At 37.9% G+C, this 21,875-nt stretch overlaps 1 protein-coding gene across 2 annotated transcripts in view; it reads left to right on the top strand.

The window, feature by feature from the left end:
- The window catches only part of LOC112104300 (leucine-rich repeat and calponin homology domain-containing protein 1-like), a 244,238-nt gene that overhangs the window by 215,703 nt on the left and 6,660 nt on the right, over positions 1 to 21,875 (top strand). For both annotated transcript variants that reach the window (XM_026653179.1, XM_026653147.1), the window contains exons 17-19: positions 33 to 142; positions 2,575 to 2,712; positions 6,820 to 6,897. In XM_026653179.1, coding sequence (XP_026508964.1) covers positions 33 to 142; positions 2,575 to 2,712; positions 6,820 to 6,897 — 326 coding nt within the window. The remainder of the gene's footprint in view (positions 1 to 32; positions 143 to 2,574; positions 2,713 to 6,819; positions 6,898 to 21,875) is intronic.

Here is a 21,875-nt window from a genome sequence, read left to right as displayed (position 1 = left end):
TTTACTAAACATCTCTCTCTTTAAAATCACAGTATTTTTAAGACCACAGAGAAATCTGGAATCCATAGACCCTCAATTTACAATTCGGAGGAAAATGGAACAGATGAGAGAAGAGAAAGAGCTTGTGGAGCAATTGCGTGAGGTATGTGAAAAACAATGTGAAGGGCTGCAGATTTGCGGCTAAAGCATGTATTTCCTGTTTGCCCTTGGGAAAGCTACCTAATCTTAGGGGAGAAGCAGTGCTTGGATGTATGAGCAGGGGAATATCAGAGAGTGGGGAGGTGGCATTATTTCTGTATACAGCATTAGTGAGACCATGACTGGAATACTGTATGCAGTTTTGATGTCTATACTTCAAAAAGAACATTGACAAATTTGGAAAAGATTCAAGAAAGAGCCACAAGAATTATTTGAGGTCTGGACAAGAGATCTTACATTGAGAGACTTAAGAAGCTCTATCTATTTAGTTCATCCAAAAGAAGGTTAAGAGGTGACCTAGTCACAGTGTACAAGTACCTGCATGGGGAAGAGGTTTCTGATGGTGGGCGTGGCTCTTTAATCTGGCAGATAAAGGCATAATAAGATCCAGTGGTTGGAAGTTGAAGCTAGACAAATTCAGACCAAAATTAGTGCTTTATTTCTAAAGTATAGATAATTAAGCATTGCAACAATTTACCTAGCAATATGGTGGATTCTCCATCACTTGAGATTTTTAAATCAAAACTGGGTATCTTTCTAAAAGATAAACTATAGCTTAAACAGAAGTTATGGACTTGATGCAGAATTACTGGGTGAGGTTCTATGGCCTGTGTATTGCAGTATGCCTGTGTATTAGATGGTCGCTTGTGGCCTTAAAATCTATAAAGCTCTCTGTGCCTCAGTTTCACCATCTATAAAATAGTGATGAGATAATTACTGCAAAGAGTGTTGAGTGTTAAGATCTTCAGTTGCAAGCGGTCCCAAATACAAAGTGTTCTTATATGTGTCTGTAGCATTCATTGCATTACATCTGCTAAAGTTATATGAGATAATTTTACATTACTATTGGTTTAAAATACATTTGGTGTTACAAGTGAATAGTAGCATCATCTGGCATTATTATGATCAACTTGAATTTTGTCCATTGACTAATTTAAAACATATATATTTTCTTGATAGAACAACTTTTAAATATGTACTGAATTTTTTTAAAAAAACTCTTTTCTAAAATAAGTAAGGGCTTTTCTGCTCCCCAGCTAATGTTTAGAAGGGTTATTTAGTTAAGCACAACACCACCTCTTCTGCCTCCCTTACACTTTGCACATATGCCTATCTGGTGCCTGCATGGTTCGTTTTAGCTTCGCTGCTGCTGCTGTTTATAAAACAGTGGCACCTAGAGGCCTCAGAAGGGTGTGTGATAGGCTGAATACCACATATTGTAAATTACTGTTCCTGCCCCAAAGAGTTTACAGTCTAAAAGACAAGATAGAAGAGTTGGGTGACATGGACAAACAGACGGAGGAAGGAGGACAGAGGTAACTATTTTAGCATAGACTGGCAGTGTGCACAAATTTGTAGTTGTTACTGATTGGCTCATTACAGCAATCAGAGCTTGTTACCTATTACTGGTAAACACCTCTTGCAACTAGTGAATTTTAGCAAACGGACAGAAATGGGGAGGGAATGCAAGGGACAGGGATGATATATTTTTATCTGTTCTCTAAAGGACATAACATAGTTTGGGGTACTATATAAATAATAATAATAATGTGCTCTACTGGGAAGGAGTATGAAAACTCCAGGCTAAGATAATGTGACTACTCATATCCGTAAGGTTACACACATGCCAAAGCGTTTGCAAGATTGGAGCCTAAATCAATAAAAGTTACACGTTTGTAACAAAATGCAATGTTTTTTTTGCCAGAAAATTTGTAAACATTTTCAAAGTGCCCTACTTTGCTGAGTGTTTTGCAACTTGACATTTATTTAATTAAAGTGCCCCTTTTGTCTGAGTAGGGAATTTTCATATTTTTACCCAGTAGTGCACATTACAGATCCAACCTTGTCCTCCCTTCTGCATTCTTCCCAATTTTTGTTACACCCACTTGTTTCTTTTCAGCTGTTTGAGGAGTGGCCATCTTTTACTCTGTGTTTGTACAGGGCTTAATGCAATGGGGCTCTGATCCTGACTCGGGATTCTGGGTGCTACTATAATAAAAAGAATAATTTTAGATATGAGGCAACAAGCAAGAGTAGCAAAGTATGGTGCTGGCAGGGTGATGTAATGAGGAAGGACAAGCATTACAGTAATAAGATGATGTGGTTACTCATTTCTGGCACCGTTAAAGTGATTGTTTTTTCATAAGTTACATTTCCAGTGGGTGACCTGGAATGAGGCAGTGTGGTGTTTTGGGGTTTTTTTAGGAGCAATTTAAATGGAGATGTGGTGGCTTGACAAACTGGACTTGGGTGAGGATTCACTGCAATAGTGGGTAGCATGGGAAAAGGCATGGCGACGTGATAGAGAATATGGATATTTGCTTTTTCTTTCTAATTCTGTGTAAAAGTGGTGACATGTTTGTTCTTCTTTTATAGAACATTGAAATGAGACTAAAGATTTGTTTGCCTGAAGACTTGGGGTCTGCTCTTATGGATGGGGTCGTTCTCTGTCATTTAGTGAATCACATTCGTCCTCGATCTGTGGGAAGTATCCATGTACCCTCACCAGCAGTAGTAAGTCAAATATTTTTTAAAAAAAGAAAAACTAAAGCTTTATTATCAAATAAAATCTACTTCTGAAAAACAGTCATTGGGTGGTGAGTAGTGTTCATGCCTACAAACGTGTACTTCCCTCTTCTCCCCCCCCCCCCCCCCAGTTCAGATTGGCAGTAACTCAAATCTTCATAAAAATGAAGTACTGGAGCTATTTAAAAAAACCACATACACTTCTCTCTCTTTTATTATGAATAAACTGGTCTGTGACTGGCTGAAGCTCATGATAGGTTTGTTGTCTATACCATCTAGATTGCAGGAGGTCAGATTTTTCCATAAATGCCTTCCTGTTTATGTTGTAGCAGGTGATCATTATCCTCTGACAAGATTTTGTTCCAGTGGATACTTTCCTAAAAATCAGTTCTCCACTTCCTGGTGCATTGTTAATGTGTTCTGTCATAGCATACGGTATGATTTATAATGTACTCTAATAAGCATGTGTAGAGCCTGGGGTGGATACAAAATTTGTATCCGCATCCATTCCGGAATCCACGAAAATGGTCCATGGGTATCCGCATCCACATCTGCAGATACCTATATCCGCAGATATAAAGTGGATATCTGCAGATTTACAGCACTCTAAACATGTGGGAAACATTATGCTACAATGAGATTAGCAATTTATTGAGTTAACAACAATCCTACATAGCAAGATTTTTTTGTTTTGTTTTTTTGTTAAATATGGAAACAACTCATTTTTTGTCACAGACAGGACAGAAGAGAAACATATGATCTAGTCCTGCAATCTTTGACTCCCCAAAGGCACTAGGGCATATGGATCTGATTGCAGGGCCATCAAGGATTTTTTTGTACCAAATCTACTTGCGTACACTTTTTTCAAACCTAATTGCCTTTTCTTTTCAACTTTCTTCAGGATTTTTCCTGTATTTATGGAAGACTTGGTTTCCCTTAGTGGGGACATTTCTGTTCTAGATTTCTGATGTCACTTTGATTCTAAAGAGGTTTCCTGTATTTTCAAAATACGATGCATAAAGTTGTGCAGTTTTTCTGAGTGTACCTTTGGTTAAATGTTTGTTAAATAAAGCCTTATCTTTAATTCTGAGAGAGGCATGCTGATTGTAAAGGTGATCTGCTAAGGCTTTTAAGAATATAGATTTTAACAAAAAACAAGGAGTTTTCAATCATGGCTAAAAAAATGTATCCCTTTCATAAGAACATAAGAACGGCCATACTGAGTCAGACCAATGGTCCATCTTCCGACAGTGGCCAATGCCAGATGCCCCAGAGGGAATGAACAGAACAGATAATCATCAAGTGATCCATCCAGTCGCCCGTTCCCAGCTTCTGGCAAACAGAAGCTAGGGACACTTCAGAGCTAATAGCCATTGATGAACCTATCTTCCATGAATTTATCTAATTCTTTTTTGACCCTGTTATAGTCTTGGTCTTCACAACGTCCTCTGACAAAGAGTTCCACAGGTTGACTGTGCGTTGTGTGAAAAAATACTTCCTTTTGTTTGTTTTAAACCTGCTGCCTGTTAATTTCATTTGGTGATCCCTAGTTCTTGTGTTATGAGAAGGGGTAAATAACACTTCCTTATTTACTTTCTCCACACCAGGTATGATTTGATAGACCTCTATCATATCTCCCCTTAGTCGTCTCTTTTCCCAGCTGAAAAGTCCCAGTCTTATTAATTTCTCCTCATATGGATGCTGTTCCATACCCCTAATCATTTTTGTTGCCCTTTGCTGTACCTTTTCCAATTCCACTATACCTTTTTTGAGATGGGGCAACCAGATCTGCATGCAGTATTTAAGATGTGGGCGTACCATGGATTTATATAGAGGCAATATGATATTTTCTGTCTTATTATCGATCCCTTTCCTAATGATTCCTAACATTCTGTTAACTTTTTTGACTGCCGCTGCACATTGAGTGGGTGTTTTCAGAGAACTATCCACAATGACTCCAAGATCTCTTTCTTGAGTGGTAACAGCTAATTTTGACCCCATCATTTTATATTTTCAGTTGTTGGTTTTAAACCACTTGATTCTTGTCATGTCACATTTCACTGCAGAGACTCGCAGAGTAGACAAGACCTGAATTTCCAAGGCTAAAAGGTTGTTCTTAGTGTTTTACAAAACACTTTAAGGCCTTGCTGACACATAGTTAACTTTGAGAAGAAATGTTCTGGAGAATGCTAGGCAGCTAATGTCTCTTTTGGTGCTGATAAGTTTTCAGTTTAAAGGTCAGGAATATCATTATCACTTCTTTCTGTTAAAGTAGGGAAATAATGGATTGGCTTTGGTGACACAGAATGCCACTGTAAGAGGTTTGATAGTCTTGAGTCAGACAAATAGAACAAAGAACACATCATATTATAGGAATCTTTGAAATTCTAAAAGACTAAGGAAGTAATTGTAAAAATGAATTGGAAGGTTTTTAATTAAAAATCGATATGATAAAAGAACCAATGTGAAAAATATAGAAACGACATTATAGTTTGTACAACTCTTCTTAATGTATGTTGAAATCATATATCAAGTTCTCCTCATAATATCCAAAAATTAAATGTGAAAGAACTATGATTCCCTTTATACACATCCTAAAACAGCCTGAGATGTTTGGGTTGTAAAATTCCCATTTGAGAAGTATTACCACTTCTTGCAGGTAAGCCAGTCTTCCACTGCACATGATTATTAGAGGGGACAGATTTTCAGAACTTTGCTAGCCAGACTTTCATGTGCACAAACTGAGCCCAGTAGTGAGTTGGATGCACTCCCGATTTCAGAACTAGAGACTGGACATGCACAAAAGCAAGTGTACCCAAAAGCTGCACGTTTGTAAAGTGGCCTCCTGAAAAATTAAACAGCAACGAACTAAGGCCACTTTAATTCTGAATGAGAGCATCCACATGAGGGTTTAATATGTTTTTTTTATGCATATTATCTTCATCACTTTAATTCATTTTCACTTTCCTGAATGTCCTTGCATAAATGAGGCCTGATTTGAGAGTGTATAGGCTGAGTGAAATTTCCATGGTCATCCAATGGAAATTAAGAGATAGTGATTGACATGGGAGACTCTCAGTGCAGCTGAGCCGTATGAGAGTGACACAGAGAGAGACAGGCTGATATTGAGAGGAAGAAAAGAGAGCATAGAAGGGAAATTGTATGGTATGTAGCACATTTCAGAAGAACATGGAAGCAAATTCCACTTCAGAGTCTGTAATGCAATGTGAACATCATTACTAAAAATTACTACTACTACTAACGTGCATTAGTAAGGAGAACATATACCCAACTCAAAGAACTGCATTAACAGAATTGCAAAACACAGAGAAATAGAAATGAATGAAAACCATGACAATGATTATGAATTTTAAAAAGCAGAAAAAAACCCTCAACTACAAAAACACAATGGGAAAGGAAAGGTTTCCACGCTCTTATTTCTTAGCATCTTTCTGGAGGTTTATAGACCATCTGAAAGTGTCCTCTGACCAGCTGCTGAGATAGGTCGCAGCCTGAGTTGGGGTATATCTACACTGCGATTAAATAGCTTTGGCTGGCCCATGTTAGCTGACTCGGGTAGTGGGGCTGTAAAATTGTGGTGCAGATGCTCGGGCTGGAACTCAGGCTTTGGAACCCTCCCCCTTTGTGGGGTCCCAGAGCTCAGGCTCCAGCCCAGGCATCTAGACTGCAGTTTTACAGTCCTGTAGCCCGAGCCCTATGAGCCCGAGTCAGTTGACACAGGCCAGCCGTGGATGTTTAATTGCAGTGTAGTCATACACTTGGACACTTATAGAGTGCACTGGCCTCCTCCACTGTTGTGCCCTTGCTAGTGCCATAGAGGTCACTGCCGTGGTGGATGGGTGGTGGCAGGGAGACATCGTGGCACTAGGACACTAGTACGTTGGCAGTTCAGTATGTCAGTTATTAGATGTTGGTCAATCTGCTGTTTACCATTTCCTAATTTCTTTTTCAGGAACAGCCTAACCTAAATATTGCATCAGCAGTAGAAACGTCATTTAATAGGCAGAATTTTATGATGACTACTGTACATTATTAGCTTCTGTCACATTAATCTATGGTCTCTTGTTCTTGCAGCCTAAACTTAGCATGGCCAAATGCAGGAGAAATGTGGAAAACTTTCTGGATGCATGTAGGAAACTGGGTATACCAGAGGTAATTTTTAATTATGTCCATCAATATCCTGTGACCTAAAACACACCAAAAAGCATAAATTATGTGTTATTTTACACTTGAAGGCTCTTTATTTTATACATCGCTAAAATTATTCGTCTTATTTTATGAAATATTACAGTAGAACATTTACACCCTCATTCAACAATGCACTTATATATGCCCTTAGCTTTAAGCACATGAATTGTCCTATTAAGGTGTTCATGTGAGATATTCACGAGTTTATAGTCCTACCATCTTTAGTGAGATTTATTGTGATTAAAGGCATTGCTGGATTGGGGTCTAATTCCCCTCATGACTAGAAGACCCATTAAGAAACGACTGAATTTTGTGAATTAGAAAACTCAACAATAAAACAAGTATAATGTATAACAAAATGGATAATAGTCATTTTTGTAAACATGCCTGTTTTGCCATAGATAGGTAGATAAGAGTATTTTCAGTAATCTCAATACCTCCTTATATTTCCTATAGAAAATAACTAGTAAATACAGCAAGTAGATAATATTAGTTTTATATAAGGAAAAATTAGCAAGTTTTTAAAGAGTGATAACTGTGTTTTACTTGGTGCTTTTATTTTACAAGCTTAGTTTAGTTTTAAGTATTTATACTTTATACTATATTATTACATATTTTGTAGTACATTTTGTCAAAGAAATTGGTAATATGAGATCTCATCTCAGCACTCTTACATTTTTGCTGAGATGTAAGGAGAGGAATGTGCAGATTAGCAAAATGCAAATGAGTGACGTTCTACTGTGATGTTAAACTATCATTGTAGAAATGACTAAATGGAGTAAACGCAAGAAAGTTTAAGATTTTACATGTTCAGGTTTCTGTAGAGAATGCCAGTAGTCCATATTCTGATAAAAATTACACTGGAGTAGCTCATTATGATACAGTTTAGTTACTCTGGATTTACACTGGTACAGTTTAGATCAGAATCTGTTCCAGTATCTAAAAATATGTCTGATGTAATTAAAGACAATTTCGTTTCAAGCAATTGGCCTTCAGTATGAGGAATTAGTTTGTGTACAAACTAGTTTTTAATGCAGTAAAATATAAAACTACAAACATAAAACTGTCCATTACTTAATGTTGTCGTCGTATTTTTGCCAACAGTATAACTAAGGCTCTGAGAGCACTTTTATTTTAAGGTTTTCTTTCAGGAGTCTAAAAACATGTTTAGTTTTGTTTTTACTTTGGGATGAGACTTGAATACAAAGTTTTTAAATTATGACAGGATTCCTTTTTCAGAATGTGAAGAAATCCGTTAGTCTGACCTCTGTTTGAAGGACAGGAAAACAAAGTGTTTTTTCCCTTTCTGCAATTTGAAGAAGGATTGGGAGGGAGGATTGTCCTTATAACTACAATGAATTTCTGTTAAAATTAAATTTTGTAATCCATAGTGTTATGAATTAGGTCTCTATTTTTAAAATGATTATATTGGCCAGCTGTTAGAGTTTATTAATGCACAGTAACTGCTTTCATAAAGTTATGTAATGTAAAATATTCATAATAATATTAGAATGGCTGCATATTGTGGGCTAAAAGACTAGTTTCAGAAATCAGACGGCATGTCTCCCTGTCATGAGAATATTGTGTCAAAATGTATGCAGCCTGTGTGTGGAATGTTTAGTGAGATGTGAGCCACCCTTGGATGCACTCATAATCAGAGTTGCCGGGAAGTGGCCTTTTCGGGGAAGGGAGAGGAGGAAGGTGGCTGTTTTTAATTGGGTCTTTTAAAAAAAGAAAATCAATTGTCATAAAAATATCCAAGGAGCAGTATATTAACATGAGATCCCTTGAATGCCACAGCATAGTGTGACAAGCTCAGATGAGGCAATAATCTTAAATCTGAATTTTCTTGTTAAATTGCAGTAAATCAGCTTACTGAGTAACAACAATTATTGTTGTTTTAATGTTAGTGAGTAAACAGAGATGACACGTAACTGTTGATAGTGTTGGGGCACAATTTAAAGGTTCTGGTGGTATGCAGTGGGGTTCGTGGCAAGGCATATAAACCCTGGGAGAAATCTGGGGGGTGGGAGGCACATGACCCCACCTGCCCCCACCTCCCACACGTCGCCTCTGTGAGTAAGGGTTTACATTTGTTTTTCTCTTTGCAGCTTTCAATGAAATATAAACTTTCTCTGCTAATATTGCAGACTTGTTATAGATTTTTGGCGCCATTTGACTAACTGTTTGTATATTGCATGTTTTCATAGAAGGTTAAACAAAAGGTCAGATCTCATAAATCTAAATAAACAAACATTAGTTTCTACCCATATGAAATTTCATTCACTTAAATATCAAGTACATTTGTTTGAGGTTTTAATTTGTAAGAGATCTTGTGGAATTCTGTAAGAGAATTCAGGCTTACTAAGCGTGGATGGCAATTGACAAATTTACTGCTATACTTTGTGGAAAATGCATTGTGTTTCAGAACTTAGATGAGTGAAAGTGTTTGGAGTTTGCTGTGTTTTACTGAGTGAGTGTGAGAGAGAAAATGTTGGAAACAAAGATCAGTGGTAGGTAGATATGATTGTGTGAGTAGCTAGCAGGACGCCAAAGCCCAGATAGATCAAGAATCTATCTAGGAACAATATGCTGTAAAAGTGCCGAGAAAGCCATTCCCCACTTTCTAACATTTGCATGTATGTTGATTGTTCTTATATAGCCTAACAGTCTCAGGAGAATCCAGCAATAGGAATACAACATTTGCAATGAATTGTTTTCTTTTCTGAACAGATTACCATTAAGCTCCAGCCCTTTCTTGGCAGCTCCTATGTCTACTAACCCACACCACAGAGTAGCATTTCTCACGTTATTCCAATCACATTAAGAGATGTCTCTGGAGGAAAAGTGGATGATCTGGGATGGGCTGAATGCTGTTTCAGTACAAGAGGGTGATCAAAATGGAAGATTTTACACATGTTTAAGCAGAAGGGGGCTTTCAGTGGAATGAGGCGGCGTGCTGTTTAGTGGTAGTGCTGAAGGGAACTCCAGAACCATATGCTCACTGAGCTTCATGACTGACCTTGAGACAAGTGTAGCATGAAGGTGCAAACATGCAATGTGATTTGGAGAATGATAATTTTACAGGAGGTTGAGTCCTGGGTTGCAGCTTTTCCAGCCCCCAGTTGATGGTGAGGGGATGTTGAGTGTCAGAAAAGGATTCTCCAAAGATCTTGCCAAGGTCCCTGAGCAAAACAAAGGAGTTCAGGACGTACATATTTTAAATCAGTGGCTCTCAACCTTTCCAGACTACTTTACCCCTTGAACGAGTCTGATTTGTTTTGCATACCCCGAACTTTCACCTCACTTAAAAACTACTTGCTTACAAAATCCAACATAAAAATACAAGTGTCACAGCATACTATTACGGAAAAATTGCTGACTTTCTCATTTTTACCATATAATTATAAAATAAATCACTTGTAATATAAATATTGTACTTACATTTCAGTGCATAGTGGTATATAGAGCAGTATAACCAAGTCATTGTTTCTATGAAATTTTAGTTTGTACGGACTTCGCTAGTGCATTTTATGTAGCCTGTTGTAAATCTAGGCAAATATCTAGATGAGTTGATGTACCCCCTGGAAGACCTCTGTGCACCCCTAGGAGTACATGTACCCCTTGTTGAGAACCAGTGTTTTAAATGAATAAACAGGCAGGGGAAAAAAACAGAGTCCATCTTTGTACATAAAAGCTCACTTTTTTGCTTTGAAATTCACCTTTAATATTAATATATGTATGAACATACTGTTGAGGTACTCAGTCATCTGCCCACAGCATTTAGCCTCTCAGGAGTGCTCAGAGTTATAAGGACAATTACAGGTCAATGAATTTCAAAGTTTTGTCTTGACACAAAGTAAAATATGTCCAGGATTCTATGTATAATGTGATTATAGTATAATCATATCAGGGACAAAAGAGAGATACAGAGGGAATACAAGAGGGAATACAGAGGGGAAATCTAATGAATATCTTAGATGTCTGTATACTAATGCAGGAAATATGGGGAACATACAGGAAGAATTAGAAATACTAGTGAATAATCACAATTACAACAAAATTGGCATTGCAGAGACTTGGTGGGTTAATTCATATGACTGGAATATTGGTATAGAAGGGTAGAGCTTATTCAGGAAGGACAGGCTGAGAAAAAAGGGAGGCGGTGTGGCCATTTATATCAAAGATGTATATGCTTGCACTGAGATTGAGATAGAAGTTGGAGGCAGACCTTTTGAAAGTCTCTGGGTAAGGATAAAAGGGGTAAAAAAACCTAGGGTGATGTCCTGGTAGGCGTCTCCTACAGACCACCTAACCAGGAAGAAGAGGTGGATGAGGCTTTTTGGAACAACTAACAAACTCATCCAAATCACAGGACTGGGTAGTGATGGGCGACTTCAACTATCCAGACATCTTTTGGGAAAATAACAGTGCAGGGCACAGATTATCCAACAAGTTCATGCAGTGCATTGAAGACAACTTTTTATGGCAGGAGGTGTGGAGAAAGCAAGTAGGGGAGAACCTGTGCTAGATTTGATTTTGACAAATAGGGAGGAACTGGTTGAGATTTGAAGGTGAAAGGTAGCTTGGGTGAAAGTGAACATGAAATGAGAGATTTCCTAATTCTAAGGAATGGTAGGAGGGAAAACAGCAGAATAAAGACAATGGATTTCAAGAAGGCAAACTTTAGCAAAAGGGAGTTGCAAGCCTATTGTAGGGGGGTCCTAGTATTGCTATCCTTAATTCTGCCCTGCCTTCAGAGCTGGGCGCCCGGCCAGCAGCTGCTGCTCTCTGGCTGCCCAGCTCTGAAGGCAGCGCTGTCATCAGCAGCAGCGCAGAAGTAAGGGTAGCAGTACTGCAACCTCCCTACAATAACCTTGCAACCCCCACCCCACACACACACACACACAACTCCTTACACATACAACACCATGAAATTTCAGATTTAAATAGCTGAAATCATGAAATTTATGATTTTTAAAATCCTATGACCGTGAAATTGGTAGCACCCTACCTGTAGTATAAGGTAAAAGTACACAAAATACCAGATTTCACAAGGGAGACTCCTATCAATGGTTCACAGTCAAGCTGGAAAGGCATATTGAGTGGGATCCTGCAGGGATCTGTCCTGGGTCCAGTTCTATTCTATATCTTCATAAATTATTTGGATAATGGAATAGATGGTACGCTTATAAGGTTTGTGGAAGATACCAAACTGGGAGGAGTTGCAAGAACTTTGAAGGACAGTATTAGAATTCAAAATGATTTTGAGAAACTATAGAAATGATCTGAAATAAATAGGATGAAATTCAATAAGGACATGTGCAAAGTACTACACTTAGGAAGAACAATCATTTGCACACGTACAAAATGGGAAATGACTGCCTAAGGAGGAGTACTACAGAAAAGCATCTGGGAGTTCTAGTGCATCGCAAACGAAGTATGAGTTTACAATGTAATACTGTTGCAAAAAAAGCGAACATCATTCTGGGATGTGTTATCAGGAGTGTTGTCAGCAAGACACAAGAAATAATTCTTCCACTTTACTCTGCATTGACGAGGCCTGAGCACCACATTTCGGGAAAGATGTGGACAACGTGAAGAAAGTCCAAAGGAGAGCAACCAAAATGGTGAAAAGGTTTAGAAAACATGATATACGAGGAAAGATTGAAAAAATTAGGTTTGTTTAGTCTGGAAAAGAGAAGACTGAGGGGGAACATAAGTCTTCAAATATATAAAAGGTTGTTATAAAGAGAAGGATGATAAATTGTTCTCCTTAACCACTGAGGGCAGGACAGGAAATGTTGGGCTTAAATTCCAGTGAGAGAGATTTAAGTTAGACATTAGGAAAACCTTCCTAACTGTAAGGGAGTTAAAGCCCTGGAACAGATTACCTAGGGAGGTTGTAGAATCTCCATCATTGGAGGTTTTTAAGGAAAAGACACACAGCTGTCAGGTGGTAACTGGACTAGATGATCTGTCTAGGTCCCATCCAGTCGTACATTTCTATGGTTCTATTACGCAGATTTAAATGTTCTTTTGAAATTGGTTGCATAAATATGCCCCAGAATGTAAGATGTCTTTAATACAAACAAATCAACATTAAGCCTAGCGTCTTTACGACTGCAAAATAATCTTCAAAATATGAAGTGACTGTTAACCCATGCAGTAGTGGCTGTCAGTCTTCAGACAGTTTGAAACAGTAGCTTTGAGACAAGTATAAACTGTCCCCATTAGTCTCAATGGGATGTTAACGCTGATACCTAATGAAGGTAAATTGTTTACCATTTCACAGCTGATCATTTTAGCAGAATCAAGCCATTGTACTTTGCCATCACTGATGGATGTAGGTAATGGAACAGGTGTCACGCAGCAGTTAGTTGCTGTTAAAACTTGATCTTATAACCAACCTGTTAGTTGTTTTCACTGCTACAGCTATATTCACACTCGTATTCTGACCAATTGCCTCATCAGTTTGTTCCAGAGACTTTCATGGAGTTGCAATGCAATTATATCAGGTATGGATTTTTCCCACTGTGCTAGGCAATATATGCTATTTGGACTACAGTATGGTTGCAAGTGGTATAGTATGCTGTTAAAATCTTAACCCTGAGTTTCCGAGGTAGGTATTTATCATATAGTACATACACATAAGTATGCATTCTTTCATGCAATTCTGAGTACGTACCATTGAGATTTTATTTTTAGGAATTAAAATATTATGGGCTTATTTTTCAAAACTGTACACCTGATTTGTTTGCGCAATTTACTGCAGATGCATGAATAATCAGAGGAGCTTGTGCATGCAAACAGCCAGTTATGTGATTAACCTTCCATATCTATCTACTCTATCTAAATATTTATTCTGTATGCACAGTTTTGGTAACTGCATGATCCATTTAGGCATGCAGCTGCACATACGTTTAAAAAATCACTAGTAACTGGGACAATACCTGTGCTTAGATTTTTAGTTGTGACTAATAATAATTGTGCTTTTAATGAGGAGAGCAGAATGTTTGAAATTGTTGATTATCCAAGCATAATTGTTGTTGTTCGGTAATGTGATACCCTTTAGCTATATGATTGTTTTGTTTTTAGTATTTTAGTTTCACATCAAATTCCCATCAGAGTCACTAAAATTGTGATAGCTTAGGTGGAAATACTATATTCACTTACTGAAAAGATAAAGAATATTGTATCCTGAGCTCCTGTTCAGAAGCACTAGATGGCATCTATAATATGAAAGATTTTACCTAGTACCAGCAGGGGGAAATGGTCTCTCATGCTTGACATGTTTACTAATTTGAGAAGTATTTACTTTGCATATTCAAACACTTATAGACCAAATACATTTGCAGAATAGTCAGGCTTTTCTCAGGCTTGGTCTGATTTCACCAGTTCAAACACTAAACAGCAGGTCTTGTCGTAAATTCCCTTTGCAAGCTTTGGCAACTTCTGCATGGTTTCTTTTCTTGACCATTGCTCTTCCATTGGCAAGTCTCTGGTCAGCAAATTCCTCACTGTCTGTAAAATTAGACCTATTACCAGCTGCTGTCATTCTTCAGTAACTCTGAAATTACTTCTTTCCAGTCTGCTCCAAAGGTGTCTCTTTCCATTCAGGAAAAAAAAAAAAAAGCAACATCCTTGTTTAAAATTATATGAAATTACCTTAATTTAGCTTCAAAATATTTCGGGTTTTGTTTAATTGGGTATGTTTTTGACAGGTATGAAATTAGTCTGTTGTACTCGATTAGAAAGCTAATGCAATGTTTATTAGTTTTATTAGTGTCTTCGGTAAAACATAATATTTCATATCTGCGTCAATGAGATTTTGGTTTTAACAGGTTCTGTGCTCAAAAATGAGCATTTCAAGTTCACAAGTTTGTGGATTTTATCTTTTTTTTTAAATCTGATATTTCAATTCAGATTTACAGACAAAACTTAGTATTGTTTTTAAACTCTGTGTGTGTCTCTCTTTTTTATTTTATTTTTTTCTACATTCAAGTACTATTCCTTTGAGATTTATATAACATTTGAATTTGGAGTAAGAAGCATGCTTCTACTCTGAAAAGTAACTGTGTAAAAATGGCCCCATCATCACTAATCAGATCTTTTCTTTGTGTATATTCAGTGTTGCATTGATCTCTTGAGTAACAAAATTAAGTTTTTACAGCTTTCTACTCCTGTGAAGTCTACACATAAAATTTAGGTTGACATAGCAACATCTCTTAGGGTGTGTGAAAAATCCACACCCCTGAGCAACGTAGCTTTGTGTACCTAGCCCCCAGGGTAGATGCAGTGAGGTCAACAGAAGAATGCTTTTGTCGACCTAGCTACCATTGCTCAGCGAGGTAGTGTTTCTGCTCTGTCAAAAATAAGCTTTCCATCAGTGTAGGCTGCATCTATACTATGAACTTACGTAGGCATAAACCTACAGTACCATAGCTATGCCAGTATTGTCCCTGTAGTGCAGACATGGCCTAAGTTTCAATCAGTCACATCAGTGCAAACCCACTAATATTTAGTGAGATGACATAGGTGTAACTGAAGGCCTTATTGATACACAATAACCATGGATTCTGTGGGGCAAATTCTGTAGACAAGTTTCCCTACAGAAATTCTGCGGAGTCATTTCTCAGAGTAGAAGAGCTCTTTAATGCTTTTGAAAATTTGATAATTAATTAAGACTACATTGTGAAGCTTGATAGCCAGCTTTTGTAGGTGACAAATCTGAGGAACTGTCACAGATTGAAGTGTCACTAGAGGAGGTTTTGGAATTAATTGATAAACGTAACAGTAACACGTCACTGGGACCAGATGGCATTCACCCAAGAGTTCTGAAAGAACTCAAATGTGAAGTTGCGGAACTGTTAACTAAGGTTTGTAACCTGTCCTTTAAATCAGCTTCTGTACCCAATGACTGGAAGTTAGCTAATGTAACGCCAATATTTAAAAAGGGCTCTAGAGGTGATTCCAGCAATTACAGACCGGTAAGTCTAACGTCGGTACCGGGCAAATTAGTCGAAACAATAGTTAAGAATAAAATTGTCAGGCACATAGAAAAACATAAACTGTTGAGCAATAGTCAACATGGTTTCTGTAAAGGGAAATCGTGTCTTACTAATCTATTAGAGTTCTTTGAAGGGGTCAACAAACATGTGGACAAGGGGGATCCAGTGGACATAGTGTACTTAGATTTCCAGAAAGCCTTTGACAAGGACCCTCACCAAAGGCTCCTACGTAAATTAAGCTGTCATGGGATAAAAGGGAAGGTCCTTTCATGGATTGAGAACTGGTTAAAAGACCAGGAACAAAGGGTAGGAATTAACGGTAAATTCTCAGACTGCAGAGGGGTAACTAGTGGTGTTCCACAAGGGTCAGTCCTCGGACCAATCCTATTCAACTTATTTATAAATGATCTGGAGAAAGGGGTAAACAGTGAGGTGGCAAAGTTTGCAGATGATACTAAACTGCTCAAGATAGTTAAGACCAAAGCAGACTGTGACGAACTTCAAAAAGATCTCACAAAACTAAGTGATTGGGCAACAAAATGGCAAATGTTATTTAATGTGGATAAATGTAAAGTAATGCACATTGGAAAAAATAACCCCAACTATACATACAATATGATGGGGGCTAATTTAGCTACAACAAGTCAGGAAAAAGATCTTGGCGTCATCGTGGATAGTTCTCTGAAGATGTCCACGCAGTGTGCAGAGGCGGTCAAAAAAGCAAACAGGATGTTAGGGATCATTAAAAAGGGGATAGAGAATAAGACTGAGAATATATTATTGCCCTTATATAAATCGATGGTACGCCCACATCTCGAATACTGCGTACAGATGTGGTCTCCTCATCTAAAAAAAGATATACTGGCACTAGAAAAGGTTCAGAAAAGGGTAACTAAAATGATTAGGGGTTTGGAACGGGTCCCATATGAGGAGAGATTAAAGAGGCTAGGACTCTTCAGCTTGGAAAAGAGGAGACTAAGGGGGGATATGATATAGGTATATAAAATCATGAGTGATGTGGAGAAAGTGGATAAAGAAAAGTTATTTACTTATTTCCATAATACAAGAACTAGGGGTCACCAAATGAAATTAATAGGCAGCAGGTTTAAAACAAATACAAGGAAGTTCTTTTTCACGCAGCGCACAGTCAACTTGTGGAACTCCTTACCTGAGGAGGTTGTGAAGGCTAGGACTATAACAGCGTTTAAAAGAGAACTGGATAAATTCATGGTGGTTAAGTCCATTAATGGCTATTAGCCAGGATGGGGTAAGGAATGGTGTCCCTAGCCTCTGTTTGTCAGAGGATGGAGATGGATGGCAGGAGAGAGATCACTTGATCATTGCCTGTTAGGTCCACTCCCTCTGGGGTACCTGGCATTGGCCAGTGTCGGTAGACAGTATACTGGGCTAGATAGACCTTTGGTCTGACCCGGTACAGCTGTTCTTATGTTCTTAAAGTATTTTAGACTGCTAAGCCTGCAGATTTTTCATGTTTTTGATTATATACTAGGAATTATTTTCCTTTAATACCTGAATATAGTTGGCCCAGAAGTTAGAACTTACTGCTGAAATGGGGCTCTGTCTTTCCTACATCTTACGCAACTTAAAAAAAAAAAATTTGAAGATACTCTAACTTACATGTATACATTGAGTTGAGCATTGATAGTGAGGTTATGTGTGCAAAGGAGATTGGAGTAAAAATACACATCATATTGTTTTCATCTTCCAAAATTTAAAGTGATCAGTGTGCACCTTGGGTTTGATTTTGTGTAATGATAACCAAATATGTCTGCTTATCGTGAATATCATTGCTCAGTACAATTTTCATAACGCAGCAAGTTGCTTGGATGTTTGTATTCCAATTTAAATAGCTACATATGGGCATTTATACCTTCCAAAAATGTATGAATAGCCTAGGTTCACATATTTTTAATTTTAAAATTTTAAATAAGAAGTTTGAGCCTTAAACTCTGCAGCTTGGAAATTTTCTTAAACTAATCAGTATCATTTCTGTCTCTTTCAATTTTCATCCCAGAGTACCAGCCAAAGTAAACAATTTAATCACCAGATTTTAAGGTGCATGTGATGTTAGGTGAACAATTGTATGTATATTCATAACAATTTATTTTTTTAGTGTGTTTTCCTGAGATTTCAGTATCATGGTTTGTCTCAACTGCTAAGAGAACTTTCTTGCTTTTATAGGGGCCTGTTCTTGCAAAATCTTAATCATGCAATTAGTCCCATTTAAGTGATTGAATGGGACTACGTCTATAAAGATTTGCAGGAATGAGCTCTTAGCTTGCACCGTATATTTGTGCTAGTGTGTTGATATTGATAGCTTAATTATTTAGAGGAAACAAAAGAAAGATGGTGCATGTAGTAAATTAAGGGAATAATTGAAAGAAACAATATATTCCTACATATTTATACTAGTAATAGAATACTGTAATACTTTATCAAACTCTATCTTTTTGTATTTTTAATTTTATGCACTGTTTTTTTCTGTTCTAATGGCTGCCCTTCGGGATAGGCTGACCTCTGCTCTCCGTATGACATCCTGCAGTCGGATATTCGTCACATTCGAAAGACTGTTGACACTCTGCTGGCCCTCGGGGAGAAAGCCCCACAATCAACTTCTACCTTTCGCTCCTGGGATCTAATAGGCTTTTGTCTTTTCCACATACTTTTTATAGTCTTGATGTACATAACTTATCACTGGAATGCGCTAACAGCATAACCTGTTTGCATGTGCACACAAACTTTCTGCTTTATCTCTGACATATTACAGGTACTTTAATTTCCTTCCTTTCTCTCACAAACTTCCATCCCCTGTAACCTCTCTATTAACCTCTTGACTAGAGGTAGCAGAATCTTGAATTGATTGTAGCGGGAAACCCGCCCCTCACTTCCCCAACCCTAGCTTAAATGCGTACATGTATCTTGATTTTGCAGCTTGTTTCCTTACACACTGCCTGGGTTGCTCACAGATTGTGGAGATGCAGTAAACTGCATCTATACCATTTTGGGCTGTGGTCTCATCAGATCTTATAAACTAAGCAGCATTGAGCCTAGTCAGTGTTTGGAGGTGAGAACCCAAGGAACCCCCAGGTGCTGAAGGAAGTGATATTGGCATTTCAGAAGATGGCGGTATTCTCTTTGAGTATGTGTTATGTTTGTTAGAGGCGCCATCTTCCAAATGAAGAATAGAAACCACGGTCCTTAAGATCAGTAAAGATCCCATAGCACTTGTTGTAAGAGTGAGTGTTTACTCTGGTGTTTTGGTCAAAGTCCAGTCTGTAATCATTACAATTTCCCCCCCTAAATTTTTTCTCCAGTTTCTTTTGGAAACAGTAATCTTCTCTTTCCCTGTCAAACTGTGTAGTGTTGCTGTACGTTTTTAATTACATGCCAAATTACAAAAAACTCAGAATTTGTAATGGAACTTAGGGTCTTTCAGGATGAGGTGATGGAGGCAACATGGTGCAAGGAGTAGGGCATCAGAGTGGGTATTGGCAGACTTAGGCTTTGTCACTGTCTCTGCCACTGATTCTTTCTGTGACATTGGGCAAGTTACATAATATTCTTGTCTGTTTCCTCATTTATAAAAACAGGGATGATAATATTCTGTAACCCATCTGAGAAGACTTCTTTAACAATATATAGAGATGTTTATTTAGTTTTCCCTTCACTTTGAGATCTACAGATGAAAAGCTTTATATAAATGCTAATGATTTCATATTATGAAATGTAAACATAAATTATGTCACTAAAATATCAGTTTAGCTAACCCAAGAATACCAATCCCCTGAATACATAAATATACCTTACTCATTTAGGAATTCCCCAAGGAATTGAGGGGTCTATTAAATCGATCTCTTTGCCAGTGCTTTCTGCATTGCTATGTTTGTTACACAATCCCTATTCCCATGTTATTTACATGAATATTTTTGTATGTATTTAGAATATTAGAAAATCAGGTGGAGAAACTTGTTGCTACCAGCCCACGATATTAATCCTAATGTTATACATCTCTGCCTGTGCCAGTGACATGTTTTTGCTGGTTTAATTACCCAGAGTATCCAAAATCTCCCATCCATTAGAAAGGTAATGGAGCAGTTGTTTCAAGGTTGCTGATGTGCAAAGAAACAGAGGCTTGTGTCTCCCATGTTATGAATGATTTCTCAGTCTGAACACTGGATATGAGAGCTGAATTGCTGTTCAAGAGGTGTACTGGATTAAACCTGTTGCACAATTACAAATATTTTACCAAATCCCAATCATAGTGATAAGCAAACCCATGAACTTGTCCAAAAAATCTGACTTCTCATACACTAGGAACTAGCCCATACTACATCTAGTACAGGATAGATACAAAAATATTATAAATTGCAAAAGTGATTTAGTACAGCATGAAAATACAAATTATGAATTGAATATTATTTAATCCTTAAACTGCCTACAGGTTTTATCCATAAATTCTAATCTACACATGCAGACATGTCAGTCTCCTTCTCAATTAATTTACCTTTGTGATTCCCAGGTCTGCTTCTTCACCTGACTTTTAGAAAATGAGTGAACTTAATTGCTCTTCAGTTTCTTTCAGCTTTTGAACAGAATGACCATAACTAATTATTGCTAATGTTCCTGTCTGATACTGCATTAACTTTTTGTCCCAAAACTTTCCATATAAAATAAATACATTAATCATGTAGGGTGCTGAGAATAAAAGTAAATTCTCATATTCCCATAAACAGTAGGAAAGTTATAACACAAGATTCAAAGAGGAACATTATAAGTGCTTCCCTATTGCTATAGACTTGAAGTTAACCCAGACCATACTGTGAAGGAAGGCCTTAGGCTTTGTAACTGTAACTAAGGCCAGCTCTACATTAGAAAGGTAGGTCAACCCAGCGATGTCGCTCAGGGGTGTGAAAAATCCACACCCCTGAGCGACATAGCTAAGCCCTGAACCCTGCTGTAGACTACGTGAAGTTGACAGAAGAATATTAAAGTGAAATTGTCAAGTATTTAGGCAAAATATTTGATCTATTTGAAGATTTGAAGATCCTGATTTGTAAAAGGCCCCCAGCCTGCCTTCTGAGTTGGAGATGTAATATTTTGTTTCTGAAAATATTTGTGCCTACAGTTAATTACAGGTGCAGTTCATAACATTGAGGCTACTTATTGACAGCAACTGCAAATGCTGTTAATAATGAATGTAATATTGCACATACATATGTGAAATCTGCTTCTTAAAATCAGGCCCTATGTATGTGAAAGAACACTAATCTGTCACAGTGAGGTTTTTAAAAGCCACTTATACACACACACCAAACCAATGATTTTAATTCCTGTGCTCCATCTGTTGCAACACAAACAGTGTTCCCAGAGATGGGCAGATATCGTCAGTGATGCTGAGATACGAACAAGGAAAGGTATAAAAATGAAAAGTAATATCTAGAGCAGGGGTTCTCAATCTTTTTCTTTCTGACCCCCCCCCCCCCCCCAACATCCTAGAAAAACTTCACAGCCCACCTGTGTCACAATAACGGGTTTTCTGCATATGAAAGCCAGGGCCGGCATTGGGGGGGTAGCAAGCAGGCCAATTGCATGCGGGGGCTCATGCCACAGGATTCTCCGCAAAGCTAAGTTGCTCAGGCTTCGGCTTCAGCCTCGGCTGGCAGAGCTCAGGCCCCGGGCTTCAACCCCATGTGGCAGGGCTTCGGCTTTCTGCTCTGGGCCCCAGTGAGTCTAATGCTGGCCCTGCTTGGGGGCCCCCCTGAAACCTGCTCACGCCCCACCCCACCCCCAGGGCCTCGGACCCCTGGTTTGAGAACCACTGATCTATAGTATATAAAACTGTAAAAAGTATTTGAGAGGTTTTTGTTTAAAACTATTTTAGTCCTCTTTGTTGTAATGATTATTTAAATT

Source organism: Terrapene carolina, unplaced genomic scaffold (assembly GCF_002925995.2).
Source record: "Terrapene carolina triunguis isolate 2854851 unplaced genomic scaffold, T_m_triunguis-2.0 Scaffold18, whole genome shotgun sequence".
In the NCBI taxonomy this organism is placed as follows: domain Eukaryota; kingdom Metazoa; phylum Chordata; order Testudines; family Emydidae; genus Terrapene; species Terrapene triunguis.
This window is presented reverse-complemented; position numbering and strand designations above follow the sequence as displayed.